This window comes from Enhydra lutris, unplaced genomic scaffold, assembly GCF_002288905.1.
Source record: "Enhydra lutris kenyoni isolate GAN:26980312 unplaced genomic scaffold, ASM228890v2 scaffoldscaffold2, whole genome shotgun sequence".
In the NCBI taxonomy this organism is placed as follows: Eukaryota; Metazoa; Chordata; class Mammalia; order Carnivora; family Mustelidae; genus Enhydra; species Enhydra lutris.
This window is the reverse complement of record NW_019154086.1, coordinates 54,357,198-54,384,794: the sequence shown is the minus strand read 5'-3', so window position 1 is coordinate 54,384,794 and position 27,597 is coordinate 54,357,198. Positions and strand designations below refer to the sequence as shown.

Sequence of the window (27,597 nt, the reverse complement as noted above, 5' to 3'; positions counted from 1 at the left end):
CTGTAGGAAATGATGAGTTCTTCCTAATATGGAGAAACACATTAGATATTCCATTAATAGTTTTAAATATTCCATCAATAGTTTTAAATATTCCATCAACGAGTAAATTAATGCCTGAAATAAATCTTGAGGTATAATAAATAGCAGGGGTGATGTGCTCTGCTACTGCATTACCAGCTGCTTTCTTTCTACTGCAGCATCAATTTTCCAGTAAAATGTCCCTGGAGAGATAAAAGGAGATGATTGTACTATAATTTGACCAAGACTATTTCCCTTCCCAAGAGTTTGGAGCCCATAATAAAAAGAGCCCCAGTTTCTCCTTACATCTCTGAGCAGACCCAAACACTGTGAATTCTGTACTTTGTTGTGGTCTCTGGGAAACAACTACAAAGGAATGGCAGAAGGCCTACAATAAACAAATGTTCTTTCCCATCTTGAACATGTAAAGAAAACAAAGCATGGGTTTTCAGCACAGAGTTCTCAGACTACTGGGCAAGTTCATGGCATCAGTAGAAAACCTTCATGGCCACTACTGGCACAGAGCTGTCTCAGTGATCCAGGCCTCTTTCTGGTTCAAACAATAACTCTCTTCAGGGAACTTTATAGAGCTTTTCAATTGAGAAACTGAATTTTAAAGCCCTGGGACTACCACTGGCCACATCTGGCACAATTTGACCATCAAAATCATTAAGAATAATACGGTTATAAACCATTGAGAAAAATAGAAATCCGTGAATCCAAACTGATAAAGAAAAGAAGGAAGGAAGGAAAGGAAAGGAAGGGAGGAAGGGCAAGCCTAAATACCTCCAGATAACAAATCTGAAGTCACTAAAACAGGCACACATTAGGGAAGGGAGCCATTAGCAAATGCTGACCGTGTAAGGGAGGACTCTTGCCTACATCAGAATGCCAAAAGCTGACTTGAAAATATGAAGGGAGTGCTGCAGTTGGAAAATCATCATTTTGCATAGATTAAGAATCATCAGTGGATACTAAACTAAGAGGGAAATCTGATGAGAATCAAGGTACTGCACTGCCGTAAAGTGCATCCCCATGATTTGCTTCCTAGTTGTAAGGGAAACATAGTGACTCTACAACGGAAAGGCAGACACGGATTGGCTGGGTGATCAAAATTAATGTGAGCAAGGGGAAGAGGACGTTGTGTGCCTCAACATGGGATGCTCTGAGGAGACAGCACCATGGATGCAACAGTCCAGCCAGAAATGCATATTTTGTATTAAATCCTGAGGGAAAATTGATCCAACTCAAAATGACAAACACTCTATTAGAATGTGTATTCAAAGACAAAGGCAGACCGCATGGCCTAGATTGAAGGAGACAAGAGATATGGGCAACTAAAGGCAATACCTGGTCTCAGATTGGATCTTTTGCTAGAAGAAGAATATGCTATAAAGGACATTATTGGATCAGTTAACAAAATCGCACTACAGACACATTAGATAAGAGTAACATATTGAAGTCGAATTTGCTGAATTTGATGGTATTGTGGTTAAGTAAGAGAATATCAGAATATCGTTATTCTTTGGAAGTATTGAGGGTGCCTGGCTGGCTCAGTCAGTAAAGCATGGGACTCCCGGGGTCATGAGTTTGAGCCCCATGTTCGGTATACGGCTTACTTTAAAAAATGGAAATACTTGGGAATAACAGTTCATGACATAAGCAACTTACTTTCACATGATTCAAAAAATTATATATATTTGTGTGTGTGTTACATATATACACATATATATTATACACATGCAGAATGATAAAGCAAATGGGCTATCATGCTAACAGTAAGTGAATCTAAACAAAGGCTATATGGGTGTTCTGTATTTTATTCTTACTTTTACCACTTCTCTGTAAATTCAAAGTTATTTTCTAATAAAAGTTAAAAACAAGGGGCGCCTGGGTGGCTCAGTGGTTAAAGCCTCTGCCTTCAGCTCAGGTCATGATCTCAGGGTCCTGGGATCGAGTCCCGCATCGGGCTCTCTGCTCAGCAGGGAGCCTGCCTCCTCCTCTCTCTCTGCCTGCCTCTCTGCCTACTTGTGATCTGTCAAATAAATTAAAAAAAAAAAAAAAGTTAAAAACAAAAACCCCAGTGTACAGGCAAACATATCTGGAAAGTATATACATTAACTGATTACCAGCCTACTTACTTTACTAGATCACAATGGCTGACATTTAATAGGTACCCTGCTGGGCCCTCTGAGCTGATTATCTCATCAAATACCCTACAACAAGGACTAGTATTATCACCACTTGAAGGTTAAGGAAATTGAGGCCTAGAGAGGTGAAGCAGTTGAACCAAAAATTCATAGCCAATAAATGAGGGAGCTGGGATTTGTCGGATCTTGCAGACAGCCTGGGTCCAGAGCCTGCCAGGCTGGTCAAGACAGATCTGGAGTGGTCAGGGCATGTGAGGGAGAGCAGTCCTGATCAGGGAGGCCAAGCCAAAAGTCGGGCCCCCTAACATGGGTGCGATTGGAAAAGGACCCAAAAAGCTTTCCATTTTGACTCAGATGAGCTCCAAGCTCAAGCAAAAAGAAGTTCATCTCTTCTGCCTCTCTTAGGAAGACCATCTCTATGCCTGATGATTTAAATTTTAGAAGATAGGGGACGCCTGGGTGGCTCAGTTGGTTAAGCAGCTGCCTTCGGCTCAGGTCATAATCCCAGCGTCCTGGGATCGAGTCCCACATCGGGCTCCTTGTTCTGTGGGGAGCCTGCTTCTCCCTCTGCCTCTGCCTGCCACTCTGTCTGCCTGTGCTTGCTCTGTCTCTCTCTGACAAATAAATAAATAAAATCTTTAAAAAAAAAATTTTAGAAGATAGGATTTTTACCTCATTAGTTAACTAGCATGGGTAATCAACATACAAACAGACAAAAAGTTAAGATCTGGATATCAGTCTCCTTAAAGTTGTCATTCGGCCTACAGAAGCAAGCACAGTTTTTACAAGTTGTGGTATAAGGCTCTGTTGAAACCTCTGGCTGCCGGATTATTTTGCTACAGTCGACTGCACAAGCATGGATTCTTTCCAAATATAGAGAAACTGAAAATAGAAATCTAGAGACATAAGAACTATCTGGCATTCTTTTTTTTTCTTTTTAAAGATTTCATTTACTTATTTGACACACAGAGATCACAAGTAGGCAGGGAGAGAGAGAGGGGAGGAAGCAGGCTCCCCACTGAGCAGGGAACCCGATGCAGGGCTTGATCCCAGGACTCTGAGATCATGACCCGAGCCGAAGGCAGAGGCTTTAACCCACTAAGCCACCCAGGTGCCCCCTACCCGGCATTCTTAATAAGAGGACAGACTGAGGGAAAATGTTAATGGAACTCTTCCCTCATTGAACTAAGCAGAAATAACAAAGTGTTCTACAAAACCAAATGAAGCCAGTCCTGGAGCATAAGGCCACTTGCTTGGTGAGCTCCCTGTACTTTATTATTAATGTATGTGGGGTTTGCAGTATATGCTATGAAGTCAGGATGAAACATGGATAAGAGACTTGGCTCCCACCCTCAGGAAGCTAAGAATCCAAGTACTAGCTGTACTGACTTGAACCTAAACCCCCGTTCCCCTGCCATTCCCAGCCACAGTCCATTCAACAAGCATTCAAGGAGCCACTACAATAAATGTGCCGACCCTGGGCCAAACACTGGATACATGTTCTCTTACTCATTTCTCCCAACCATCCTGCCAGACATTGAGTTCAAACCGCACACTCCTGAGAGCATTCACCCTTCCCTTGCTTCTTCCACTGGTTATCGATGGCCACAGTAATGCTGCATAACAATCAACCATAAAAACTCCAATGGCATACAGCAATAAGTAGTTAAGTTTACTTACAAATCTCTGGGTCGGCAAGATGCTGCTGCTAATCCAGACTGGGCTCAGAGCTCTCAGTTGGGTGTGGTCACAGAGTGAGATCACCTGGCGAGTCCGAGAGAGCGGGCTCCTGCTGGACCGGCCTCAGCGGCCCTTGATCTCTCCCATTCCAACCGGCTGACCCTGGCTTCCTATATCTCTGAGAGAGATGACAGAAGAGCGCAAGGCCTGCTTCAGATGTAGGGTCAGCAGTGGCATCGCATCACTTCTCCCTTCCAGTAGTCAACACAAGTCCTGCGGCCCGCCTTGATTCCAGAGGTGAAGATAGACTCCACCTTTTGATGTAAGGAGCTGAACGCAAGAAGAGGTGTCACCATTTTGTAATCAGCCGGCCCTGTTCTCATCTCCTCTTTTCTCTTTGCACCTGGGATGCTGCCCACCTCAGCCTAGCTTTCTAAATCATTTAACCCCTCTACTGAAGAATTTTGTCAGCTCCGAAACCTATGGCAAATGTGGATAAAGGCTGTTAGTACAAACACATCATCTCTTATGAGTCCATAGAATTGCTTGCCAGTTACTATCACTAGGATTGTTTTAAAAAGAGATTTCAACAAGTGTTGGTGAGGATGTGAAGGAAAAGAACCCTCGTGAACCGTTGATGGGAATGCAAACTGGTACAGCCACTGTGGAAAACAGTATGGAGGTGCCTCAAAAAGTTAAAAATAGAGCTACCCCATGATCCAGTAATGGCATTACTGGGTATTTACCAAAAAGTGCAATAGCATTAATTAAAGAGTATTATGCTAAGTGAAATAAGTCAGTCTTCTAGAGAGACAAAGACCGTATGACTTCACTCATGTGGAATCTAAGAAACAAAACAAATGAGCAAAGGGGGTGTGGGGGAATAAGAAAGACAAAGCAAGAAACAGACTCTTAACTATAGAGAACAAACTGATGGTTACTAGAGTGGGGGGGGGCGGGGGGATCAGTGAAACAGGTGAGGGGATTCAAGAGTGCACTTACCATGATGAGCACTGGGTAATGTATAGAGTTGTTGAATGACTATATTGTACACACCTGAAATTAATATAACACTGTATGTTAACTATACTGGAATTAAAATTTTAAATTTAATTTTTTTTTAAAAAGGGACTTTGCCAGAGCTTCATTTGCCAGCTAAAACAGTTAAGCCAAATTGTAGCTGCTCTCTTTAAAAATATGTTTTTTTCGTTCAACAAACATTTAGTTATAATTTCCTATGTGCCAGGCTCTGTCCCAGAGCTTAAGGATGCAGTGGTGAACAAGAGAGTCTAGATCCGGCTCCAAAAGAACTTATATTATACAAAGGAAAAACACACAAGTAAGCAATTAATAAAGCAAATAATTTCAGCTAGTGACAGGAGGAGAAAAAAAAAACTGTAGTGTGATAGAGAATGGATTGGGAAAGCTACTTTAGATTTGATTTGTTCAGCAAGGAAGATCTCTCAGAAGTGAGACTTCAATAGCAAAAAGGAGCCAACCATGTGAGAATGTGGTGAGAGTGGCCCAGACAGAGAACAATAGCAAAGGCCCTGAGGCAGGGATGAGTTTGCTGTGTCTAGGAACAAAAGAGGTATGAAGAGAAGTTCTTCCACCAAACATAGTAGGAACAGGAGTGTGCAACTTCTAGAGTTGCCATCTGGAAGTAAACAAGAGCACGTACCAAAGCACAAGCATGTCTAACCCCTAACTTTCCTCCTCCCTGACTCTACCTCACATCCAAAAGAGACGCTCCTTTTGTGAGAAGATGGTAATTCACATTTTAGTGTTTCACGGACATTCCCAAATGATATACCTGGCTTTTTTAGTAAAAGCTTTACTGAAATATAATTCACAGATCATAAAATTCACCCTTTTAAAGTATACAGTTCAGTGGTTTTTAGTATATTCACAGTTGCAAAAACCGTCACCACTATTTGATTTTCATCACCTCCAAAAAGAAACTTTCATCGAGATTACAGGATATAAGATCGATATACAAAAATCAGTTGTATTTCTACACACTAGCAATGAACAATCCAAACATGGAGTTAAGAAAACAATTCCATTTTCAATAGTATCAAAAATAATAAAATACTAGGGGCATATGGGTGACTCATTAGGTTGAGTGTCTGACTCTTGGTTTTAGCTCAGGTCCTGATCTGGGATCGAGCCCCACATGGGGTGGGGATGCCCATGCACACTCAGCAGGGAGTCTGCTCGAGGATTCTCTCTCTCTCTCCCTCTGCCCCTCCCTCTGCTCACACTCTCTCTCCAAAATAAATAAATATTTTTAAAAATAATAAGAAACTGGGGCACCTGGGTGGCTCTGCCTTCAGCACGGGTCGTGATCTCACGGTCCTGGGATCAAACCCCACATCCAGGGTCTCTGCTCAGTGGGGAGCCTGCTTCCCCCTCTCCGCCTGCCTCTCTGTCTACTTGTGATCTCTCTCTGTCAAATAAATAAATAAAATCTTTTTAAAATAATAATAATAATAAACTTAATAAATTTAACAAATTAAATGTAAGATTTGTATACTGAAAATGACAAAACATCCTTGAAACAAATTAAAGAGGACCTAAATAAATGGAAAGATATCCTATGTTCATGGTTTGGAAGACTGAATATTACTAAGATGGTGTAGTAAAATCATGGTCCCCAAAAGATGTCCAAATCCTAACATCCAGAACTTGTAAACATGTTACTTTACATGGCAAAAAGAAATTTTACAGATGTAATAAATTATGGACATTGTTCTGGATTATCCATGTGGGTACAATCTAATCACAAGAGTCCTTGTAAGAGGGAGGCAAGTGGGTCAAGGGCGGAAGGAAATGTGATGATGGAAGCAGAGGTTGGAGCAGTGCACTTTGACGGTAGAGGAAGGGACTATGAGTCAAGGAATGCAGGTGGCCTCTAGGAGCTAGACAGGGCAAGGAAAAGTATAATCCCCCAGGAGAGTCTGGAAGGAATACAGCCTTGCTTGTTACCTTGGTTTTAGCCATATAAGATGCATTTTGGAATTCTGACATCCAGAACTGTAAGATAATAAATTTATATCATTCTAAGCCACTAAGTTTGTGATAATTTTTTACAGCAGCAACAGAAACTAAAACACATTGGGCAATACTCCCCAAACTGATCTATAGATTCAAAACAATCCCTATCAAAGTCCCAGCTGACTTTCTTACAGAAACTGACAAACTGATCTTAAAATTTATAGGGAAATGCAAGGGACCCAGAATAAGTAAAATAGTCATTAAAGAAAAAAAAAAAAAGAACAAAACTGGAGGTCTTACATCTTTTGATATCAAAACTTACTACAAAGCTGCATAATCAAAAACTTTGGAAAGACATATAAATCAATGGAATAGAATCAAGAGTTTAGAAATAAACTCCTTACATCTATGATCCTATTTTTAACAAGGGTACCAAGATAATTCAATGGAGAAAGGATATTCTTTCCAACAAATATTGTTGAGACAACTGGGTATCAACCTGAAAGAGAACACAGTTTTGCCCCTACCTTACACCATAGGAAAAAATTAACTCAAGAGTGCCTGGATGGCTCAATCAGCAGAGCACGTGACTCTTGATCTCTGGGTCATGAGTTCAAGGCCCACAGTGGGTGTAAGGATTACTTAAGAAAAAAAATCTTTGGGGTGCATGGGTGGCTCAGTCAGTTAAAGCGGCTGCCTTCGGCTCAGGTCATGATACCAAGGCCCTGGGATCGAGCCCCACATGGTGCTTAGCAGAGAGCCTCCCTCTGCCTCCGCCTGCCGCTGAGCCCACTTGTTCTCTTTCTGTCAAATAAATAAATAAAATCTTTAAAAAGTAAAAATAAACTTAAATAAAATAAAATATTTTAAAAAATGAACTCAGATCAAAGATCTAAATATAAGAGTTAAATCTATAAAACTCTTAGAAGAAAACATAGGTGTAAATCTTTTGTAACCTTGGATTAGGCTATAATTTCTTAGGGCACCAGAAGCATAAGTAACAAAAGAAAAAATATAGATAAATTAGACTTCATCAAAATTAAAACTTTTGTACTTTTTAAAAAAATTTTTAAAAGATTTTATTTATTTATTTGACAGAGAGAGGGAACACAAGCAGAGGGGGCAGCAGGCAGAGGGAGAGAGAGAAGCAGACTCCCTGCTGAGCAGAGAGCCTGATGTGGGATTCCATCCCAGAACCCTGGGATCATAAACTGAGCCGACGCAGATGCTTAACTGACTGAGCCACACAGGGGCCTCTGTGCTTCTTCTTCTTCTTCTTTTTTTTTTAAAAGATTTATTTATTTTATTTTAGAGAGAGAAAGAGAATGGGAGCTGGAGGGGCAGAGAGAGAGGGAACATGAATCTCAAGCAGGCTCCCCACTGAGCACAGAGCCCAACATGGGGCTCCATCTCTCAATCCTGACATCACGACCTGAGCTGAAACCAAGAGTCAGGCGCTTAACCGGCTGTGCCACCCAGGAACCCCAAAACTTCTGTACTTTTAAAGAGCCTATCAAGGAAGTGGCTCAGTGGGTTAAGCCTCTGCCTTCAGCTCAGGTCATGATCTCAGGGTCCTGGGACCAAGCCCCTGCAAAGGGCTCTCTGCTCCGCAGGGAGCCTGCTTCCCTTCTGCTCTCTCTGACTGCCTCTCTGCCTACTTGTGATCTCTGTCTGTCGAATAAAGAAAAATCTTTTAAAAAAATTAAAAAAAAAAAAAAAGGAAGTGAAAACACAACACAAAATGGGAGAAAATGTTTGTGACACATATCTGTTAAGAGTCTAGTATCCATACTATATAAAGAATTCTTATAAGCCAACGATACAAAGAAAAATAAATAAAAAGGGCAAAGGATTTGAATAGATATTTCTCCAAAGAAGATAAACAAGTGGCCAACAAGCATATGAAAAGATGCTCAACATCATCAGCCATCAGGGAAATGTAAATCAAAACAGCAATGAGATATCACTCCTTATCCACTAAGATGACTACAGTATTTTTTAATGGAAAACAACAAGAGTGGGTAAAGTTGTGGAGAAATTGACACCTTACACAATGCTAGTAGGAATGCAAAATAGTTCCTGCTATAATGCTACTGTGGAAAGTTTTGAAAAAAAAAAAAAAAATACAGTTACCTAATACCCAACACCTCCGTACCTAGGTATACCCAAGAGAATTCCATATCCACACAGAAACTTGTACTCAAATGTTCATAGCAGTGCTATTCCTGATAGCCAAAACATGGAAACAACCAAATGTCCGAGTGTAAACAAATAAATGAAACATGGTGTACCATACAAAGGAGTATTATTCAATCATAAAAGACTGATGTATTGATTCATGCTACACATAGATGAACTCTGAAAGCATTATGCTTAATGAATGAAGCCAGTCGGAAAAAGACATTTAGTATGTTTTACATGAAACTTCCAGAACAGGCAAATATAGAGAGACAGAAAGTAGATTTGTGGTTGTCTGAAATGTACAGAAGTGGGTATTGGGGAGTGACTGCTAATAGGTTTTTAATTTGGGGGGGTGATGGAAATTTCTGGAATTAGATAATAGTGATAGTGGCACAGTATTGTGGGTTTTTTAAAGATTTATTTATTTGTTTGTTTGTTGGAGAGAGAGCACAAGTAGAGGGAGAGGGAGAAGTGGCTTCCCACTGAGCAGGGAGCCTGATGCAGGACTCGATCCCATGACCCTGGGATCATAACCTGAGCTGAAGGCAGACGCTTAACTAACCGAACCACTCATTTGCATAGTTGCACAGTTTTGTGAACATATTAAAATTCACTGAAATGTACACATTGAAGGGTGAATTTTATGGTGTGTGAATTATCTGAAAATAAAGGAATCTGAGAATAAATTAATGAATTTATGCACGTAGAAACATGCTTAGGAGTGGAGTTGGCCATATGATAAGTCTATGTTTAACTTTCTGAGGAACTGCCAAAGAGTTTTCTAAAGTGGCTACACCGTTCTACAGTCCGGCCAGCAGTGTGTCAGAGTGCAGTTTCTCCACATGCAAAGGCTCATTTTTAAGAGATTCTAGCAGACAATTCGGCAACAAAGTCTATGGGGAACAAATGTAAAAGGCTGAGGTTTTCATTATCTTAGAAGCATGTGTGTGCGTTTGTTTACAGGTTTCAAAGAAAATCCATCGATGGAAGCTTTGGTTCCAGTGATGGTAAGAAAAACCCTGGTTTCAAATTCAAATGATTATCGAGGGTGTGGCAACATCCCATTTGGTGGTACTTTTCTCTCTTTGCCCTTTGTAATTTCCAAACCCTCTCTCGTCCTCTCCCACAGAGTAAGCTAATCTGCACTCTTTCTACAGAAAGCAGAGCTAGTGAGAACCAGTTCTCACAGTTGGTAATTACTGAGCTGTGGAGCTCATGCTAAAAACCTTTGCTCGGAGTGTCCCTTGCAGTTACCCATACCATTTATCAGCCATTCATCTTTTTTTAAAAGTTGAGTCTTTTCTAAGATGTAAATTGTTGTCCCCAAACTGACTTGTGAACAAAAGTAAGAATTTATTGTGTCAACTCTAATACAGAGCTCACTTTTCCCAAATTGAGAAAGAGGCTTTTTTTTTTGTTCACGTAGCTAAAAACCTGAAATGTCTGAAACTAATTAGTATAATAAAGAGTATAATAACTCTTTGATTATTTGACCATCGTAAGATGCCCTTTCCTCCACTCTGATAATTTGAACAAAGGAATTAAATTACCTGATCTTTTTATCAAGTCTTTAAAAAATTTAACTGTCCTCATTTTTTTAATTGAGAAATAATTGACCAGTAATACTGTGTAAGTTTCAGGTATAAACTCAATGATTTGGTATCTGTATATATTGCAAAACAATCAGCACCGTGAGTCTGGTTAACATCCATCACCACAGACAGTTACAATTTTTTTTTCTTGTGATGAGAACTTGTAAGATCTACTCTTTTAGGAACTTTCAAATATATGAAAAGTAGCATGAACTATAGTCACCAGGCGGCATCTTACATCCCCAGGACTCATTTATCTTATAACTGGAAGTTTATACCTTTTGTAAATGTCCTCATTTTTGAAAAGTCTAAATCAGTGTGAGTTACTCAGTGTTTGTAAGTTTTTTGGCATAGAGTGCTTATTTGGAAAAGGAACGATGAAATGAAACTTGATTTTTAAGTCACATACAGCAGATGTTTAGTTCTGTATTTTCTGTACTTAAATGAGCCCACAGAATATTAGAAAGACACAAACCCGTCCCCTACACACCCAGCAGGAACATTTCTCACTCTGCTGGAGGGCTGCTTCTCCTGCCTTCCTTTGATTTTTTGTCTTCCTCAATGTCAGCATGTTTATTTTTCCAGCCACCCAGGCAATTGGTTTTGATAACATTTCAACTGTGAAAGGACACCAGCTCTAGTGTCTTTAAAATCTGAAGTCCTACTTTCCCTTGTATTCATAGAATATGTAAATGAATTTGTCTTCTCTCTGGATCTCATCCTTTTTCTTCTGGTGTTCTCCAAGTTTTGCTCTTAGTTTAGGTCTCCACTGAACTTAGAAAGCCTGACTAATCAGATCCCATTAGTGCTCTGTGAAAGAATGGTCTGTTATTTTTATTGTATGAGTGAAGACATTTTATTATGTAATGTAAATTATTGTAATGATAATATTGTAATAATAATAAGGAATTTCCATGTTTGGAAGAGTTTCCTGAACAATTAAATATAAGTGGACAGAACTGAGATCTTTAGCCAGATCATTATCCAAGATCAAGAAGGCTCTGAAAATTAGCTACGAGCTACAGGCACCCTTCAGGTGGCAAGCAGAAATGAATGAATGAATGAATGAATGAATGGTAGAAAGAAGGAAGGAAGGAGAGGAGGAGAGGAGAGGAAAGGAAGGGAGAGAGAGAGAAAGAGAAAGAGAGGAAGGGAGGGAGAAAGAGAGAAGGAGGGAAGAAGGGGTAGAGGGAGAAAGAAAGTAAAGATGCATCGGTTAGGATTCACATGGTTGCAAATAACAACAAGATAGAGCTCAAAACATGCTTAAATAATAAAGAAGCTCCTCTCTTTGCAAGTTGAGCAGAAGGGTGGGCTTCAGGGTTGACTGAGTCTGGTGGCTCTGGTCCTTTTCCCTGCCTTCCCTTGACTCTGCTTTACTTCCAGTGCTGATGTGAGGTGAATTAGTTTGACACCCTCACCTGAAAATGTCCGAAAGGAAGGACTTTTTCAGGAGCACCCAGTAACTTCTCATATTTCACTGGTGTAGAGTGGATCATTTACTTATTGTTATATCAGTCACTGCAAAGGAGTAGATTTACCTGCAGATCAATCAAGCCTACTTACAGATCAATCAGGCCTACTTACAGAACTAGATCTTCTTCCTCTAAGACCTGTTTCTCAAACTTAACATTGTTGATGTTACAGGCCGGGTAATTCTTTGTTGTTAGAGGCTGTCCTCTAGGATGTTTAACTGCATTCTTCACCTCTACCTACTAGAAACCAGTAGTACACGCCATCCTCGTGACAACTAAAACTGTCTCCAGACATTGCCAAATGTCTTCTTGGGGGCAGAATGGCCTCCCCACCTCTACAGCCCCAACTGAGAATATCTGACTTAAATACCCGGACTGCCAGGTGAGGATACCAGAACAAAAATCCCAGCTTAGTTAGGAAGTAGGGAATAGGATTGCTCACCACAAAGGGCTTTGAAATAGGGAAAGGTCAGGAGACTTTTTTATGCAGACAGGCTATATCAGAAAATGGCCCATGACCACAAGTGAAACAAGACCTAGATGCTGAAGACAAGAGCAGAGAAGACACACTCTACCCTAGGAAAGAACTAGTTAGCAACTCTTTAAAGCACATCAAAGGGAGCATTGAGAAACCAGCCTGGAGCAAGAGACAGAAGCAAGTGAGGGACACTATCTATCTGAAAGCTAAGGTGAGACACTGCGGGGGCAGGGGGACTTTGCCTTGCCGAGGAACGGGGATGCAGAAATGCCCTTCTCTCCCAGAGGTCCAGTATCCATGTGACTGTGGGGACTACAGGAAGATCAGTGGAGATCAGAGCTACAGGGAATAGCAGAGGCACTGGTAACCAGAGCAAAAGCTAGGAGTACTATATGAAAGGGAAGGAGGATCCCATTAGACTTGGGATCCACCCAAATCAGTGCGGACCCAGACGTCTGAAAGGGAGAGGACAAATGCTGCCACAACAAGAAGATGAGGCAGGAAAACTCTTGCAAGAGAGAAGAAGCCCACTTCACTCAGCCCAGTAGGATGGTGGGAGGAAGATGGCAGGGGAGTGGGGGTAATGACAAAGTGACCAGGTGAGCAGGACGTGTGTATCTTCCTCTCCGTGCTGAACTCTGGGAGTGTGGTTATGGAGTATTGACAGGTTAAACGGAAGACCAAAACAGGAGATTTTACCCAGATTGTCAGTGGGGATTCAGGATGCCTGTCTTTTTTTTTTTTTTTTTTCCTCACAAACATTCTCTTTATAAATAAGCTTAACACTGGTGGCAAATTTTAATAGAGTAGAAAGGCTTCACATATATTGTTCATATATATATATATATATATATATATACACACATACATATATATAAACACGCACACACATATATATAACAAATATATATATAAAGACATTAAAGATATATATATTTAACAAATATATATATATATATATATATATATATGTAAAGATTTATTTTGTCAGAGAGAGAGAGCACAAGCAAGGGGAGCAGCAGGCAGAGGGAGAGGGAGAAGCAGGTTCCCCACTGAGCAGGGAGCCTGGTGTGTGATTCGATCCCAGGACCCTAGGATCATGACACAAGCCAGAGGCAGATGCTTAACCAACTAAGCCACCCGGGCATCCCTGTTTATATTTAAAGTTTATGTATCTTTCTGAAGAGAGAAGCTCTCAAACTAATGTGCACTGAGAAGGCAGGTCAGCTCTGAGGCCCCAAGGCCCTGCCCCCTGTGCGCTATGGGGGGAGGGGGGGCGTGAACCCGAGGCCCTTGCCAGCTCCTCCCTGCAGAGAGAGTTCCAGGAGCACTCCCACCATTGGAGGAGTTCTAAGACTGGATCTTTTCTATTCTAGTTGCCCTTTTAAACCAGGGCTTTTGTCTGTGCTGCAAGGCGGACAGATTTGCTCCCGGTCCCTCAGAACTATCCCTGCCACCCCAGTTCCTCCAGGGCCCTTCGTTTGCATTAGCGCGGCTTTGTTTTTCCTGCTGTTCTATCTTTAGCTGTGCCGAAGCTGCTCAGTCAGCCCTCAGATCTTCAGGAGGAATGGCTCTATAAATAGGTGCAGATTTGGTGTGTCCGTGGAGGAGGTGAGTTCAGTGTCTTCCCACGTTGCCATCTTGGACTGGAACTCTCTCCCTAACTTTTGAGACTTTGGGGATAGGTAGCCTGTTGGCGTAAAACTGAAATTTCTCGGCAGTGAGTTCGCGTCGTTTCTGACTCCCTCTTCAGCTTCCGACCTCCTGAGTCCAGAGGCAGAACACAGGACAATTATAAATATGAAGCCTCTGAAAGATCCAAACGTGCTCAAAGTGAGGTTTTTCTCCTCACACTGAGCATTCAACATAAAAAGCCAGCATGTGAGCATATCTTATGCAATGTTAACAAAGTAAACAGATGGCAAAGTGTTTGTGCTCAGGAAAAAAAAAAAAAAAAAAGATGCCAGAACAAGTTTCTTCATTAAGATGAGCTCATTCACAACTCTTATGTTTACTTATTCCCAGCCAGAACATCTTGGTCTGTCCTATAAACTGATATTTTGTGTTTAATTCTTTCTGAATACCATAGAGAGTTAAATATAAGTATATAGCTCCCCTTATGGAGCATCAAGTATATTTGAAGTTTGGGAGAGAACGCTTTGGTTTTCTGCATTCCGTGAAGTCCTTAGACGTTAGAAAAATTAATAGAATACTGTTATCCAATGTTGGCCAATCTCATATTTAAGCTGAGCCTGTAGATGTCCGCTGAGTTACACATCTTTGTGTGCGAGCCACTGTAGTGCCGTGAAAATCCTGATGCTGTTGTCCCTCATAGAGCTACACGGGCGTTGCAGCTGCCTCCCGGTGGGAACAGCGGCCCGAGACTACATCAGAACCACCGCCCGCTCAGTTATAAGCCAGAGCTGAGTATCAAAGGCAGTACCACATCCGAGTCTGAACAGACCCACGCAGCTGGCTTTTGCTTTGTAATGAAGTTTCACCTCACAAAACAGGGATCGTTTTTTTGTTTGCTCGCTTGCTTTGATCTTAGCTTTTGTGTTTTTTTCCTCCTTTGTTCACACCCACAAAAATACTACTTCCCACAAACCATTTCAACCTCCTATCATAACCAGACTCAAGCCTTTTCCTAGGCACACTTCTGCTTCTCATATCAGAGGGCTTCTCAGTAACACCAAAATGCCCCAAAGTGTGGGTGTTACAATTTTAGTGTCATTCTCTACCTATTCTTTACACATTTAATATTTTTAATTACATCTTTTTTAAAGGACGTAGGCTGATGGTTAAAAAGAGGGAGCTTAAAGCTACAGATTTAATCCGTATCAAAATACAGTGTTTTTCACTAGAAAAGAACTAGAACAAATAATCCTAAAATTTGTATAAACCACAGGAGGCCCTGAATAGCCAAAGCAAACTTGAAAAGATGACCCAAACTGGAGCTTTCGCAATCCCAGATTTCAGGATATACTACAAAGCTGTAGTGATCAAAACAGTCTGGTACTGGCACAAAAATGACACGTGGAAAAAGGAAAAAGTCTCTTCAACAAATGGTGCTGGGAAAACTGGACAGCTATATACACCAGAATGAAACTGGACCACTGTCCTATACCATACACAAAAAATAAACTCAAAATAGATTAAAGACCTAAATCCATAAGACTTCTAGAAGAGAACATAAGCTGTAATCTCTTTGACACTGGCCTTAGCAACATTATCTATGTCTCCTCAGGCAAGGGAAACAAAGGCAAAAATAAACTCTCGAGACTACACGAAAATAAAAATTTCTGCACACCAAAGGAAACCATCAACAAAACAAAAAGTCAACTTACTGAATGGGAGAAGATATTTGCAAATGATTTATCCAATAAGGGATTATATCCAAAATATATAAAGAACCTATACGACTCAACACCAAAAAAAAAAAAAAAAAAAAAAAAAAAACCAAAAAAAAAATCCATTTTAAAAATGGGTAGAAGAGGGACACCTGGGTGGCTCAGTGGGCTAAGCTGCTGCCTTCAGCTCAGGTCATGATCCCAGGGTCCTGGAATGGAGCCCCACATGGGCTCCTTGCTCAGCAGGGAGCCTGCTTCTCTCTCCACCTCTGCCTGCCACTCTGCCTGCTTGTGAGCCCTTTCTTTCTCTCTCTCTCTGACAAATAAATAAATAAAATCTTTAAAAAAAAATGGGTAGAAGACATGAACAGACATTTCTCCAAAAGGAGACATCCAATGGCCAACAGGCACATGAAAAGATGTTCAACATCAGTTATCATCAGGGAAATGCAAATGAAAACCACAATAAGATACCTGCCATACTGTCAGAATGGCTAAAATAAAAGACACAAGAAACAGCAAGTGTTGGTAATGATGTGGAGGAAAAAGAACCTCGTGCACTGTTGGTGGGAATGCACACAGGTGCAGCTGTTGTGGTGCAGCTGTTGTGGAAAACAGTATGAAGTTTCCTCAAAAAATTGAAAAATAGAATTATCATATATCCAATAATTTCTACTGGGCATTTACCCAAAGAAAATGAAAACAATAATCCAAAATGTTATATGTACCCCTATGTTTCTTGCAGCATTATTTATAATGACCAAATTATGGAAACAGCCCAAGTGTCTATAGGTAGATGAATGGATGAAGAAGCTGTGGGGGGTGTGTGTGTGTGTGTTTGTGTGTGTAACAGAATATTACTCAGGGGCACCTGGGTGGCTCAGTCCTTTAAGTGGCTGACTCTTGGTTTCTGCTCAGGTCATGATCTTAGGGTGGTAAGACTGAGCCTCATATCGGGTTGCGTGCTCAGAAGGGAGTCTGCCTCAGGATTCTCTCTCTCCCCCTCTGTCTCTCCCCCTCGCACACTGTCTCTCTAAAATAAATAAATAAGTCTTTAAAAAGAAAAAGAATACTACTCAGCCATAAAAAAGAATGAAATCTTGCCATTCGCAACAGCATGGATGGATCTAGAGGGTATAACGCTGAGTGAAATAAGTCAGTCAGAGAAAGACAAATACCATATGATTTCGCTCATTTGTGGAATTTAAGAAACAAAGCAAACGAACAAAGAAAAAAAAAGATGAATTAAAAAAAACAGATTTTTAAATACAGAAAATAAAGTGGCGGTCACCAGGGGAGGTGGGTGGGGAGATGGGTGAAGCTGGTGATGGGAATTCAGAGTACACTGATGATAAACACTGCGTTATGTATAGAATTGTCAAATCATGTTGTACACCTGGAACTAGTATAACACTGTATGTTAATTATACTTGAATAGAAAGTTTTAAAAAGAGGGAGTTTAAGCTTGGAAAGAGAAAAATGTGAAAGACACTGAGGGAAATGTAAAAGATCACATCACCTGGGATGAGCCCATCACCATGGTTTCTGTGAAACTCCCTGCAGTGAACTAGACAGAAGATACTAGCATGACCCAATAGAGCATCATCAGCAAGCAGCAGTGGACCACCTAAAAAGCAAAGGTTGTGCTTAGATATTTCTTTAAAGTATCAGCTTACTATAGTGGAGATGCAAATAAGTCTCAACCTCCTTGTCTCTTTTGAAAGATATTCTTGGGCACTCTGTGAAAGTAACACACTTGATATTCATATCTTGAAAGAAAATCCCTGTATTATTTTTCAGTTATGAAGATAGTTTGGGGGGCACCAGGCCTTCGGCTCAGATCATGATCCCAGGGTCCTGGGATTGAGCCCTGTGTCAGGCTCTCTGCTCAGTAGGGAGTCTGCTTCTCCCTCTCTCTCTCTGCCTCTACCCTGCTCCCCTCCCCCCATTCATATCCTCTTTTTCTCTCTCAAATAAATAAATACAATCTTTAAAGAAAAAAGAAGAAGAAGAAGAAGAAGAAAAGTTTTGGGGCGCAGTCGGTTAAGCATCTGACTCTTGGTTTCAGCTCAGGTCATGATCCCAGGGTCAGGAGATCAAGCCCTGAATGAGGCTGCATGCTGGGCGTGGAGTCTGCTTAAGATTCTTTCTCCCCCTCTCCCTCTGACCCTCCCCCTGCTCACACACACACACACACACACACACACACACTCTCTCTCTCTCTCTCTCTCTCTCTCTCTTTCCCCCCCAAAAAGAAGAAGAAGATAAGTTTTAACTGAAACCAATGCAATGAACCTCTCTCCATCCACTATCCAAGGAACTCTGGGCAAATCCTTGATTTCTCAAGTGTCTCCCTTATGTTATTTTAAAATGGTGATCACAGTACCCACCTCATAGGGCTATTGAAAAATTAAAAGAGTAAATTCTTGCAAAGAACTTCAAAGGATGTCTGACATACACTAAGTTATCAGTAAACACTGGCCAGTAGTAGTAGTAGTAGTAGTTAGTAGTAACAGCAGCAAGCACAGCAGTAGTAACAGCAATGGGAGCATGAGTTACGGTAGCAGTACTAGTGGGTGTGGGAATAGTAAGTGGGACTCATTACGGTCAGCAGTCACAGCAGCAAGGCTCTGTGCTCTTAACTATGGCTAAATCTGTCCTAGGTCAAAGAGCCCATCAAATTGTACATGACGTTTCCATATGACACTGCTATTGCACACAAAAAAATTTAATACCTCATACTTAAGCATCTGCAAATAACCTCCTTCTTTGCCTTGAAGTTGGATGAAAAGCATAGAGGGTGTTGACACCATGTTACATATTTACAGGTGAGCCCAAGAAGGGCCGAGGAACATCTACTCTCTTGAAGTGATAAGACACAGATCAAGGAATCCCCAGGCCTAAGGATAGTGCCAGGGAGTCTGCATTCCGAGGGCCTGGAAACAGCCTTGCCCACCAGGACCGCTGTATTAGCCAAAGGCCTTGCTGTCCAGCTGAGCCCACTCTTGGCTAAGCTACCAAAAGAAGGAAGGAAATGGAGTCTCCCAGGCCATCTTTTATCACGCAGCTAAATATTTTGAATTCAGGATTTAATTCTTTTTCTTCATGAAGAAAAAGAATGGACACACCAAGAGTTTAAAAACATGATATAACCTACAAATTGGCTTGTTTGTAATGTTTTTACTACCCACCAGTGGGAGGAAGTTTATGAGCTGGGTGAGGAGAGCTGGCTGTGACAAGAGATGAACTGTTGGAGGCTTTTGGTTCCGCGTGTTATGTACTAGGGCAGGAATGTAAGCTGTAACGAAGTGTATTTTCTATGAAGAAATGGAAAGATATTTACAATGAGGTTGTTATAGACTATCCTCAGTTATGTGTCTTCACTGAAAATGTATTTCCCTGCAACAGTATACCAGACTGACCGGTTCACTCACAGACTCTTTTTTTGACTGGAATGTGATACAAGCAACATCACCTCAGAAGAAAGATACAATATTGTGATTCCCGCCAGCCTGATAACATCCCAGATCCTCGACAAAGCTCAGGAGGCAGTGAAGACATATTCTCCTGCATCTCCACAGACCAGGGTGGCTCCTGGAAACATTGTAGCATTAAGTTAGAGTCCGAGAAACGCCTAGATAGGCTGCTTGTTTGTGGCTTCTCCTCTCCTTGTTCAGCTCTGCCTAATCCTCAGAGGTGGATAAACTCACTGAGCATCTTGCCTCATAACCAAGGAGACTGTCGAGAGATGTTTTCCTCCGATGCTTGAGTGGCCTGGCTCCAGAGGACACCGCCAGACTCAGGAACGAGGTCACTCCCTGGGCTGCTACCAGGAGAACCTCAATGGAAACATTTGAGGAACATTATCTTATTCCATTTTTCTCTCCCTGCCAACAGACATTTGGCAACAGATCCAGAAATCCCTCTCAAAATATCTCACATTCTTCCTCATCCCCAGCTCAGTTGTCATCATTGGTTGCTCCGAGGAGTGGAGTAATTTCCTCCCTATCTGGGCTCATCCTGCAGATAGGGTACTGCTAAATGCTATTTTAAAAACATCCAAATTACAGGGCTTTAATTCCATGTTTCTGTTCAGTGGTGGCCTTCCTCAAAATAATTTCAAGACCTGTGCTCCTTTGTTCTTGGGATTCTGCAGTCCCTTCAGGCGGGAACCAGGAGGGTTTTTTCCCCTGTAAAGTGCCAAAGAGCAAATAATGTCAGATGTCTCTCTCGCAATTTCTCAACTCTGCCACTATAGCCAAAGGCAGCCATAGACGAACCCAAATGACCGTGGCTTTATTTCCATAGAACTTCATATATGAACACTGGAATTTGAATTTCATATAATTTTTACCTGTCATGAACTCTTCCTTTGATTTCATTCCCCAACCATTTAAAAATTTTAAAACCATTCTTACTTCAAGAGGCAGACAAAAACAAGACCTGTACCCCTGGGGCTAATAATATATGTTAATTCAAAAAAAAGAAAGAAAGAAAGAAAAATAAAATAGAATGAAAGAAATCAAACTATATATATATACATATACATACACATATATATGTGTGAGTGTATATATACATATATATGTATGTATGTATATACATACATATAAAAGAATGGAAATTATTCAAAAAGAGGTGAAAATAAGAAAAAAAACTGAAAAAAACAAATAAAACTCTAAAAAAAAAAAGAGGCAGGCAAAAACAGGTGGTGGGCTAGATTTGGCCCACAGGTCGAGTTCAGTGAGTCTTGTATTCGAGTAAAAAGAAAATCAAGTTCAAAATGTTGTGATCTGATTATTCAAACTACTTAGAGTTGTGTTGTTCTGTTTTGGCAACTGGATGTTAAGTGTTGGCCTCTCTGTGTTTCTTTCCAACAGGCTCTGAAAACATGGTGGCGTCCCATCCCATTGCTGCCGGCACCCCTGAAGGAAGCAATTATGGGGCAATAGGTATTTCCTACAATGAGTTCATTCGTTGAAGTATTTCCTAATTCTCCAGAGAATAGGATATAAAGGGCCCTCCAGCCACTACTGACTGTGAGAGTGCGTGATGCGGTCATCCTGTAAGATTGTCTTTTCTTTATAAGATGTATCGGTTGGGTGATCTGGAAGTCTCCTTCCAGCTCTAACTCTCTCCAGTTCTGTTCTTCTGTGCCAGCCACACATAAGCAGAATTCCCTACCGTGGCTGCCATCGACCCCCAAGGTCCCCGTGGGGATACTTTCAGACCCAGCCTGAGTTTAGGGCATGAACAGTGTGTCAGAGTCAAGTCAGGGAGCCTGACATCAATTGACGAGCTGTTTCATTCTCAGGTTTCAGTGGAGTGAGGGCGATCAGAAGAGTAAGGCTCTGCTGCAGGTGAACATGGCCATAGGCAAACAATTGCTCTTTCTGGTTAACTTCATAACTGAACCTAGTCATTCACATGACAACCCCCCAGTGTTCATTGCGTGGCCTGAAAGAGACAGAATTCTGTCGGTCTATGAATGATTCATTTAAAATGTCAGGGCAAAGGGGCTGAGAGTCCTTATTCTATTCGTGTGCTGAAGCTTGGAGAAGCATGTGAGTTTCGTGCAGGCTACTTATTTCTGGCTCTGCGAGAACAGGCGAGTGTGTGTGTGTGTGTGTGTGTGTGTGTGTGCGCGCGCGTGTTTAATTCTCTGAACCAAAGAAATAAAGCGGAAGGTAGGCTCTGCTCATGGGCTCATCGAGCTGCACAAATTCCCATCTGCTCTGGGAAACAGTCACAAGAACACGAGGATTCTTCTTCCTGAGAGTGGTGTTCTCATGCTGTAATCATAGATGCAGCATGTGGGGGGTCTCAGCGTACACATACTTTATCCACGAGCAATATACAGCCCCTGGATATGTGTGTGCTTACACGGACATGTGGAAGATGCCATACAGAACCGTGCATGTACATGTTTATATATTTATGTTCATATTTTAAAATATGAAACATAACATATAAACGTCATCTTATTTTTGCATACAAATACCTTATCAGAGCAAATGCCTTTATGTTCTTCATATGTTCTTCTAGAAATAGACAATGTAAATATAAAAAAATAGGAGAAGAGGAAAATTAGAAGTCCACTGAGGAGGAATTAAGAGAAAGAACATGTGTTGTGGGGAAGGAGTTCATTTTTCAACACATTTTCAAGAATGAGTCAGCACTGTGCTTTTTTACAGAGAGGAATGGGCTCCATGGTACTGGCTCTGGAAGGCAGCTGAGTTTTCTCTGTTTCAGAGGAGTCAAGCTCCAGTCCTGGCAGGCAGATGTCCTCCTCCGATGGTGGGCAGACGTGCCAGTCAGACACAGACAGCTCCGTGGAGGAGAGTGACTTCGACACCATGCCAGACATTGAGAGTGACAAGAACGTTATCCGGACCAAGGTACCTCTGCCTGATCAAACTCAGGGTGAGGGCGGAAAGAAAGTTCAACAAACACACCTTCAGCAAAACTCCGTTTCCTCTCTTTTCCTTGCAAGGGAAAACCAAACTTCCCTGAGGGCTTTAGAGATAAAACACAAGTACGGACTAAAAGCAGTACTCGGCTAATTAACATCTCTTTCTGGAAGAAGGAAGCGAGAGCATTTAGAACACCGCAATCTATTCCCGTCTTCAGGGTCTGGGGGCGCGAGGCTGGCTCAGTCAGAAGGGCATGGGACTCTTGATCTCTGGGTTGTAAGTTCAAGCCCCACGTTGGGTGTAGAGATTACTTGAGTAAATAAAACTTTAAACAACACCACTCAGGGTCTGAAGTGGCTGACTGAGGACCAGAAGGGCAGAAGAGATCCAGCAGATGGAAGTAGAGATTCACTGAGGGGTACACCCGGGAAAACTCCCTGGTTTTGCACATATCGTCCTTCAGGAATAAAGCTCATTTCTTTCCGGCGTATATTTATTATATTGTGTTGTAACCAGTAAAGGAGATGAAAGCAGGTTGTCTAATTTCAATCCTGTCATTCAAAAACCACACAGTGGACATCTCTGAAAACTGAAAACCCATTCCTGAGATATATGAAGCATCTGAGACTCCCAATACGTTTTCCGCATCAGCCAATTCTTACTATTTCAGAGAAAATGCTAGGATTTTTATTGAGGTGTTGTGGGGGAAAAAATTGAAAGAAACGTTTTATTAAATCATTTTAATCCCTAGCGAGGGATTGGATTGAAATTTTGTAAAGCTCTCCTTGGTATCTTCTGCCATGTACAGTTGTGCACTCTCTTTTTATTTGGTATCCTAGATGTTCCTTTACCTGTCAGATCTGTCCAGGAAGGACCGGAGAATTGTCAGCAAAAAATATAAGATTTATTTTTGGTGAGTAGATGACTATTGGGACCATGGTTCCCTAAGTAAAATGAAAGTTTTCTTAGTAAAAGCCACAATCACTTATGACACCAGTTTCCATTTAATGAAGCAAAAGTATAGATGTTTTGAGAATTCATGTTACATTCTGTAAGAAAAACAAAAATAACTATAAAAGGCAACCAGCCCTAAATTAAAGACATACAAAGTTGGGGCACCTGGATGGCTCAGTCAGTTAAGTGTCTGCCTTCAGCTTGGGTCATGGTCTCAGGGTCCTGGGATTGAGTCCCTCATCTGGCTCCCTGCTTGGCAGGGAGCCTGCTTCTCCCTCTCCTGCCCCACCTACTTGTGCACTCACGCTCTCTCTCTCTGACAAAAATAAAATCTTTAAAAAAAAAAAAAAAAAAGGAAAAAGGAGAATGGTAGTAGAATCCCTTTTGTTTAGGGATCACACCAACTCCCATTTCCAGAAAGACAACATAACAATAACATGTCACTACCTTCCATGAGAGACACTACACTGGAGCCTTTATGTTCTTAGTATGTATTCTGTCTTCTCACCCTGCCTGGCTCTTAGAAGAGCCAGTGATTTCCAGGACTAGAGATCTACAGCTTCTCAGAGTAGCTGGAAACCACCCTGAAAGGAGATGGTACCCCAGGGGGTGATAAACAGACCCATGGTGGTCAAGCACCTAGATGCAGCTTCTTTCCAAACCGAGAGGCTGAGCTGCCTGGCAGGTGACACCCTTACACCCCCGACCTCTGCTCAGAAATCCCAAACTGACGCTGTGACAGCTCTTCCGTTCTTTTCTCTGGAGGGCCGCCATTTTACTTGGATACAGATATCCCAGGGAAGCAGAGGCAGTGGGGGCCCCGTGGAATTTCATAGTGGGACCATCATTTTGGAACTAAGGTATCTTAGAGAGCCATATCCCTTCATATACTCCATCTCCCATTACTTACACTCTGATCACTTTTAATCAGACAGCATTCTAAAGGAAGAGGCCCTCATCCATAATTTGGGTAAAGCAGAAACAAGTGTTATTTATAGTTTTACCAGTGATTATAGTTTTGGGATGCTGCAGAGACAGGAGCTCTATAATCCGTTTCTAACTACTTTTACAAGTGAACTAAGGAGTTATGAGGTGGAAGGATTCTTTTTTTAAAAAAATTGAGCAAAGATTCATTGTTAATTTGGAAACAACTATTTCCGGTTCTTTCTGCCTGCTTAGGAACATCGTCACCATCGCTGTGTTTTATGCGCTGCCTGTGATCCAGCTGGTTATCACCTACCAGACAGTAAGTGCTGCCCAGATCCCAGAATCCCAGTTTCATACCGCAGGGAGAGATCTTTGCTAGGACTTACAGAGAAAGGTATCTATCACTTGAGCTCAGTCCAAGTGTGAATTTCCCATTTCAGTTCCAACTGGACCTGTCCATTGCTTCATCTTTGATGGACCTTTAGATCTAGTTCCCAACTGTTTTATCACAGAAGGGCTTGAGACCTCTTGTATTATTTTGTCACCCAAATCGAAGGTATCACCTGATGCTCTTTCAGTCATAATATCTAGCAACTATATCTGTCATTTACCAGGCTGAACTTCTGATTATCAAGGGGTAATGAATAGAGTAAATAAGTTCCAGACCAAAACAAAGAAACCCGGTGTGTAATTTAGCCTGCGCCCTCTCGTTGAGGGTAACTATTTTCTTATAAAACTAAAAACAGCTTTACAAAACTAGTAAGATATTCAAATTTAGGAAATATAAAATAAGAACAAAAATTAAGTAAAAACAAATAAACAAAGATAGTAATTAAAGCAGCTTGAGAATCCTCCTCATAGTTCATAGAACCTTAGGATCCAGATCCCATAATTACCTTCTCCAGCGTTTATCACACACAGAAAGCCTGCTTTGAAAGGATGAGGCTGACAGTGTTTCTAATACAGCGTCTCCCAAACGGCTGTGCATCAAAATCACCTGGGGAGTTTTTAAATCCTGATGTCCAGGCTTTACCCTATACCAAATTAGATCCAAGTCTCTGAGAATAGAACCAGGCACCCGTATTGATTAAACCCCCAGTGACTCTAGTGTACAGCCAAGTTTGAAAGCCAATGGTCTAATAGTATTTAGCCAATTCCCTACCTAATAATGCAATAAGGGTGAGGACTCTTATGAGGTTTGGTCTCCACTGCTTCTAATCTCCAGGGCCCTGTAGGAAGATAGAGCTGTACTATGGCCTGGGAAGGTTCTTAACGTTAGAGATGGTGATAAAGACAGATAACTGAACACAACCCCCCTCACATCACCTTGCTCTGTGGTTATCACTTCTGCGCACAGAAAGGGACAGCTCTGTACCCTCCCAACACGCATCTAGAAAATAGAACATAGCATGACGGTCCTAATAACCCTGTGCTGTGTGAGGAGGGCAGACGACGACCCATCCCCTGCTGAGGAGGAACGCTGGTTACATGGTAAATTGCTGTGAGCAGGGCCTGCCTTTTGTGATCTCAGGCTGGGTTCAGCAGATGGAGAAACACTGCATCTCCTCTTCTCACTCTTGATGTTGCAGGTGGCGAATGTCACTGGCAATCAGGACATCTGCTACTACAACTTCCTCTGTGCTCACCCCCTCGGCGTCCTGAGGTGAGCCCTGCCCTCCAGTTGCCCGTGAGGCACTTAGAGATGCCTTTCTAGATGATGCAACGTCAGTTTTTTAAAAATACTAAAAACAACCATGGAAAACTACCCCAGTTGAGGGTAAAGAGGGATGAAATCTAGAAGTTTTGAGACCAGATGTGCTCCTCTCATTCCTGTATAGGGGCCGCAGAAGAGAGTCCTAAGAATAACCAGCTGAGAAGAGGGTGGGGATTTTTCGAAAAGATCAGGTCCTAGATGTAATGACTCACATCCATGAGCATGAATTCCTCGTACATTAATCCACTGAACAACCTCATAAACTAGATAGGATTATCATTACTCCCACTTTCAGATGAAGATGCTTAGGCTTAGAAAGGTAAGGCCTTGGGGGAGGTTCTTCACCTGTCAGTGATGTCAGGACTCGAACCCAGGCCTGCTGCCTCCAAGGCCATGCTCTGCCCTCCAGAACATGGGGAAGTAGAAAGAGCATTTGTCTGGCAGCTGGGAGCCAGGCTTCTTGTTCCAGAACTAAACCAGCCTCAGTTTCCTGAAATAAAGCAGCTGGCTATGACCAGCTGACACTTCACCATTACAGAGCTGAATACTGACACGCACAGCATGGGTCCAGCTGTGAGAATTCCCTCTCACAGCGCAGCTGAGACCCTCGGCCAAGCTGCCCATCCCTGAAGCAGCTGTTTCCCAGGATTCATTCCATGCCAATCTTCGGGATAAGAGAGGACTGAGTGGGTATCAGGGAAGCCAATCAGGCATCCAGGGCAGAAATGGACAGACACATTATCACAGGCTAGGCATCCTAAAATAAAGGAGTAAGGCTAAAGATGATCTCTGATGATTTGCCAGTCGTGAAATCTGATGAGAAGGCTGGGCAGAAAACATGGGATGCTGAGAGGACTCACTCGTTCATGCGTGCATTCCTTCATTCATCCTCCAAATCTCTTGGATCGCCTGGACTCTCTCATGGTTTCCCTCTCATCCCTTAGTGCCTTCAACAACATTCTCAGTAACCTGGGCCACGTGCTCCTGGGCTTCCTCTTCTTGCTGATAGTCTTGCGCCGGGACATTCTCCATCGCAGAGCCCTGGAAGCCAAGGACATCTTTGCCATGGTGAGGAGAGGGCAGCCAAATCAGACGTGGGAGCCAGGAAGGGTCATGGTTCTGAACTGTATCTGCAAAGGGGAGGGACATCTGGCTGGATTGTGTGGTGTTGGATTACAGGAAAAGAATAACAGGAGGCCAGAAGCTTGGGTTTCCAGATTGTATGGCTATATCACCAGTTGGTGTCTTTCCACTGACCGTGCTCTCTCCTCTTTCAGGAATATGGGATTCCTAAACACTTTGGTGTTTTCTATGCAATGGGTATTGCATTGATGATGGAAGGAGTGCTCAGTGCTTGTTACCACGTCTGCCCTAATTACTCCAACTTCCAATTCGGTAATTAGAATTTCCATCAACCACACAGATTTTAGTTATAGGAGTCATGTCCTGGGACCCTTCCCAAATGTATGCAAGAATTGAATGATATTTTATGTGAGCAAAAGTGATTTGAGGGCACCTCCTCACAGGACATGGTTTTCATGGGTCATGCCATCTTTTCCCTCTGACCACCTTTCAGACTACAAAAGGCTCAACGTTCAATGATGATCCCATGGTTAGATCTGCAGGTGGGCAATGGGCAGATAGAATCCACCAACAGACATCAGGAAT

The 27,597-nt window shown here is 42.0% G+C and overlaps 1 protein-coding gene across 7 annotated transcripts in view; it reads left to right on the top strand.

The window, feature by feature from the left end:
• The window catches only part of LOC111148436 (SID1 transmembrane family member 1), a 91,090-nt gene that overhangs the window by 46,904 nt on the left and 16,589 nt on the right, over positions 1–27,597 (top strand). For all 7 annotated transcript variants that reach the window (XM_022505020.1, XM_022505015.1, XM_022505005.1 and 4 more), the window contains 8 exons: positions 9,990–10,033; positions 20,802–20,873; positions 22,174–22,319; positions 23,174–23,247; positions 24,468–24,534; positions 25,805–25,878; positions 26,874–26,997; positions 27,207–27,324. In XM_022505020.1, coding sequence (XP_022360728.1) covers positions 9,990–10,033; positions 20,802–20,873; positions 22,174–22,319; positions 23,174–23,247; positions 24,468–24,534; positions 25,805–25,878; positions 26,874–26,997; positions 27,207–27,324 — 719 coding nt within the window. The remainder of the gene's footprint in view (positions 1–9,989; positions 10,034–20,801; positions 20,874–22,173; positions 22,320–23,173; positions 23,248–24,467; positions 24,535–25,804; positions 25,879–26,873; positions 26,998–27,206; positions 27,325–27,597) is intronic.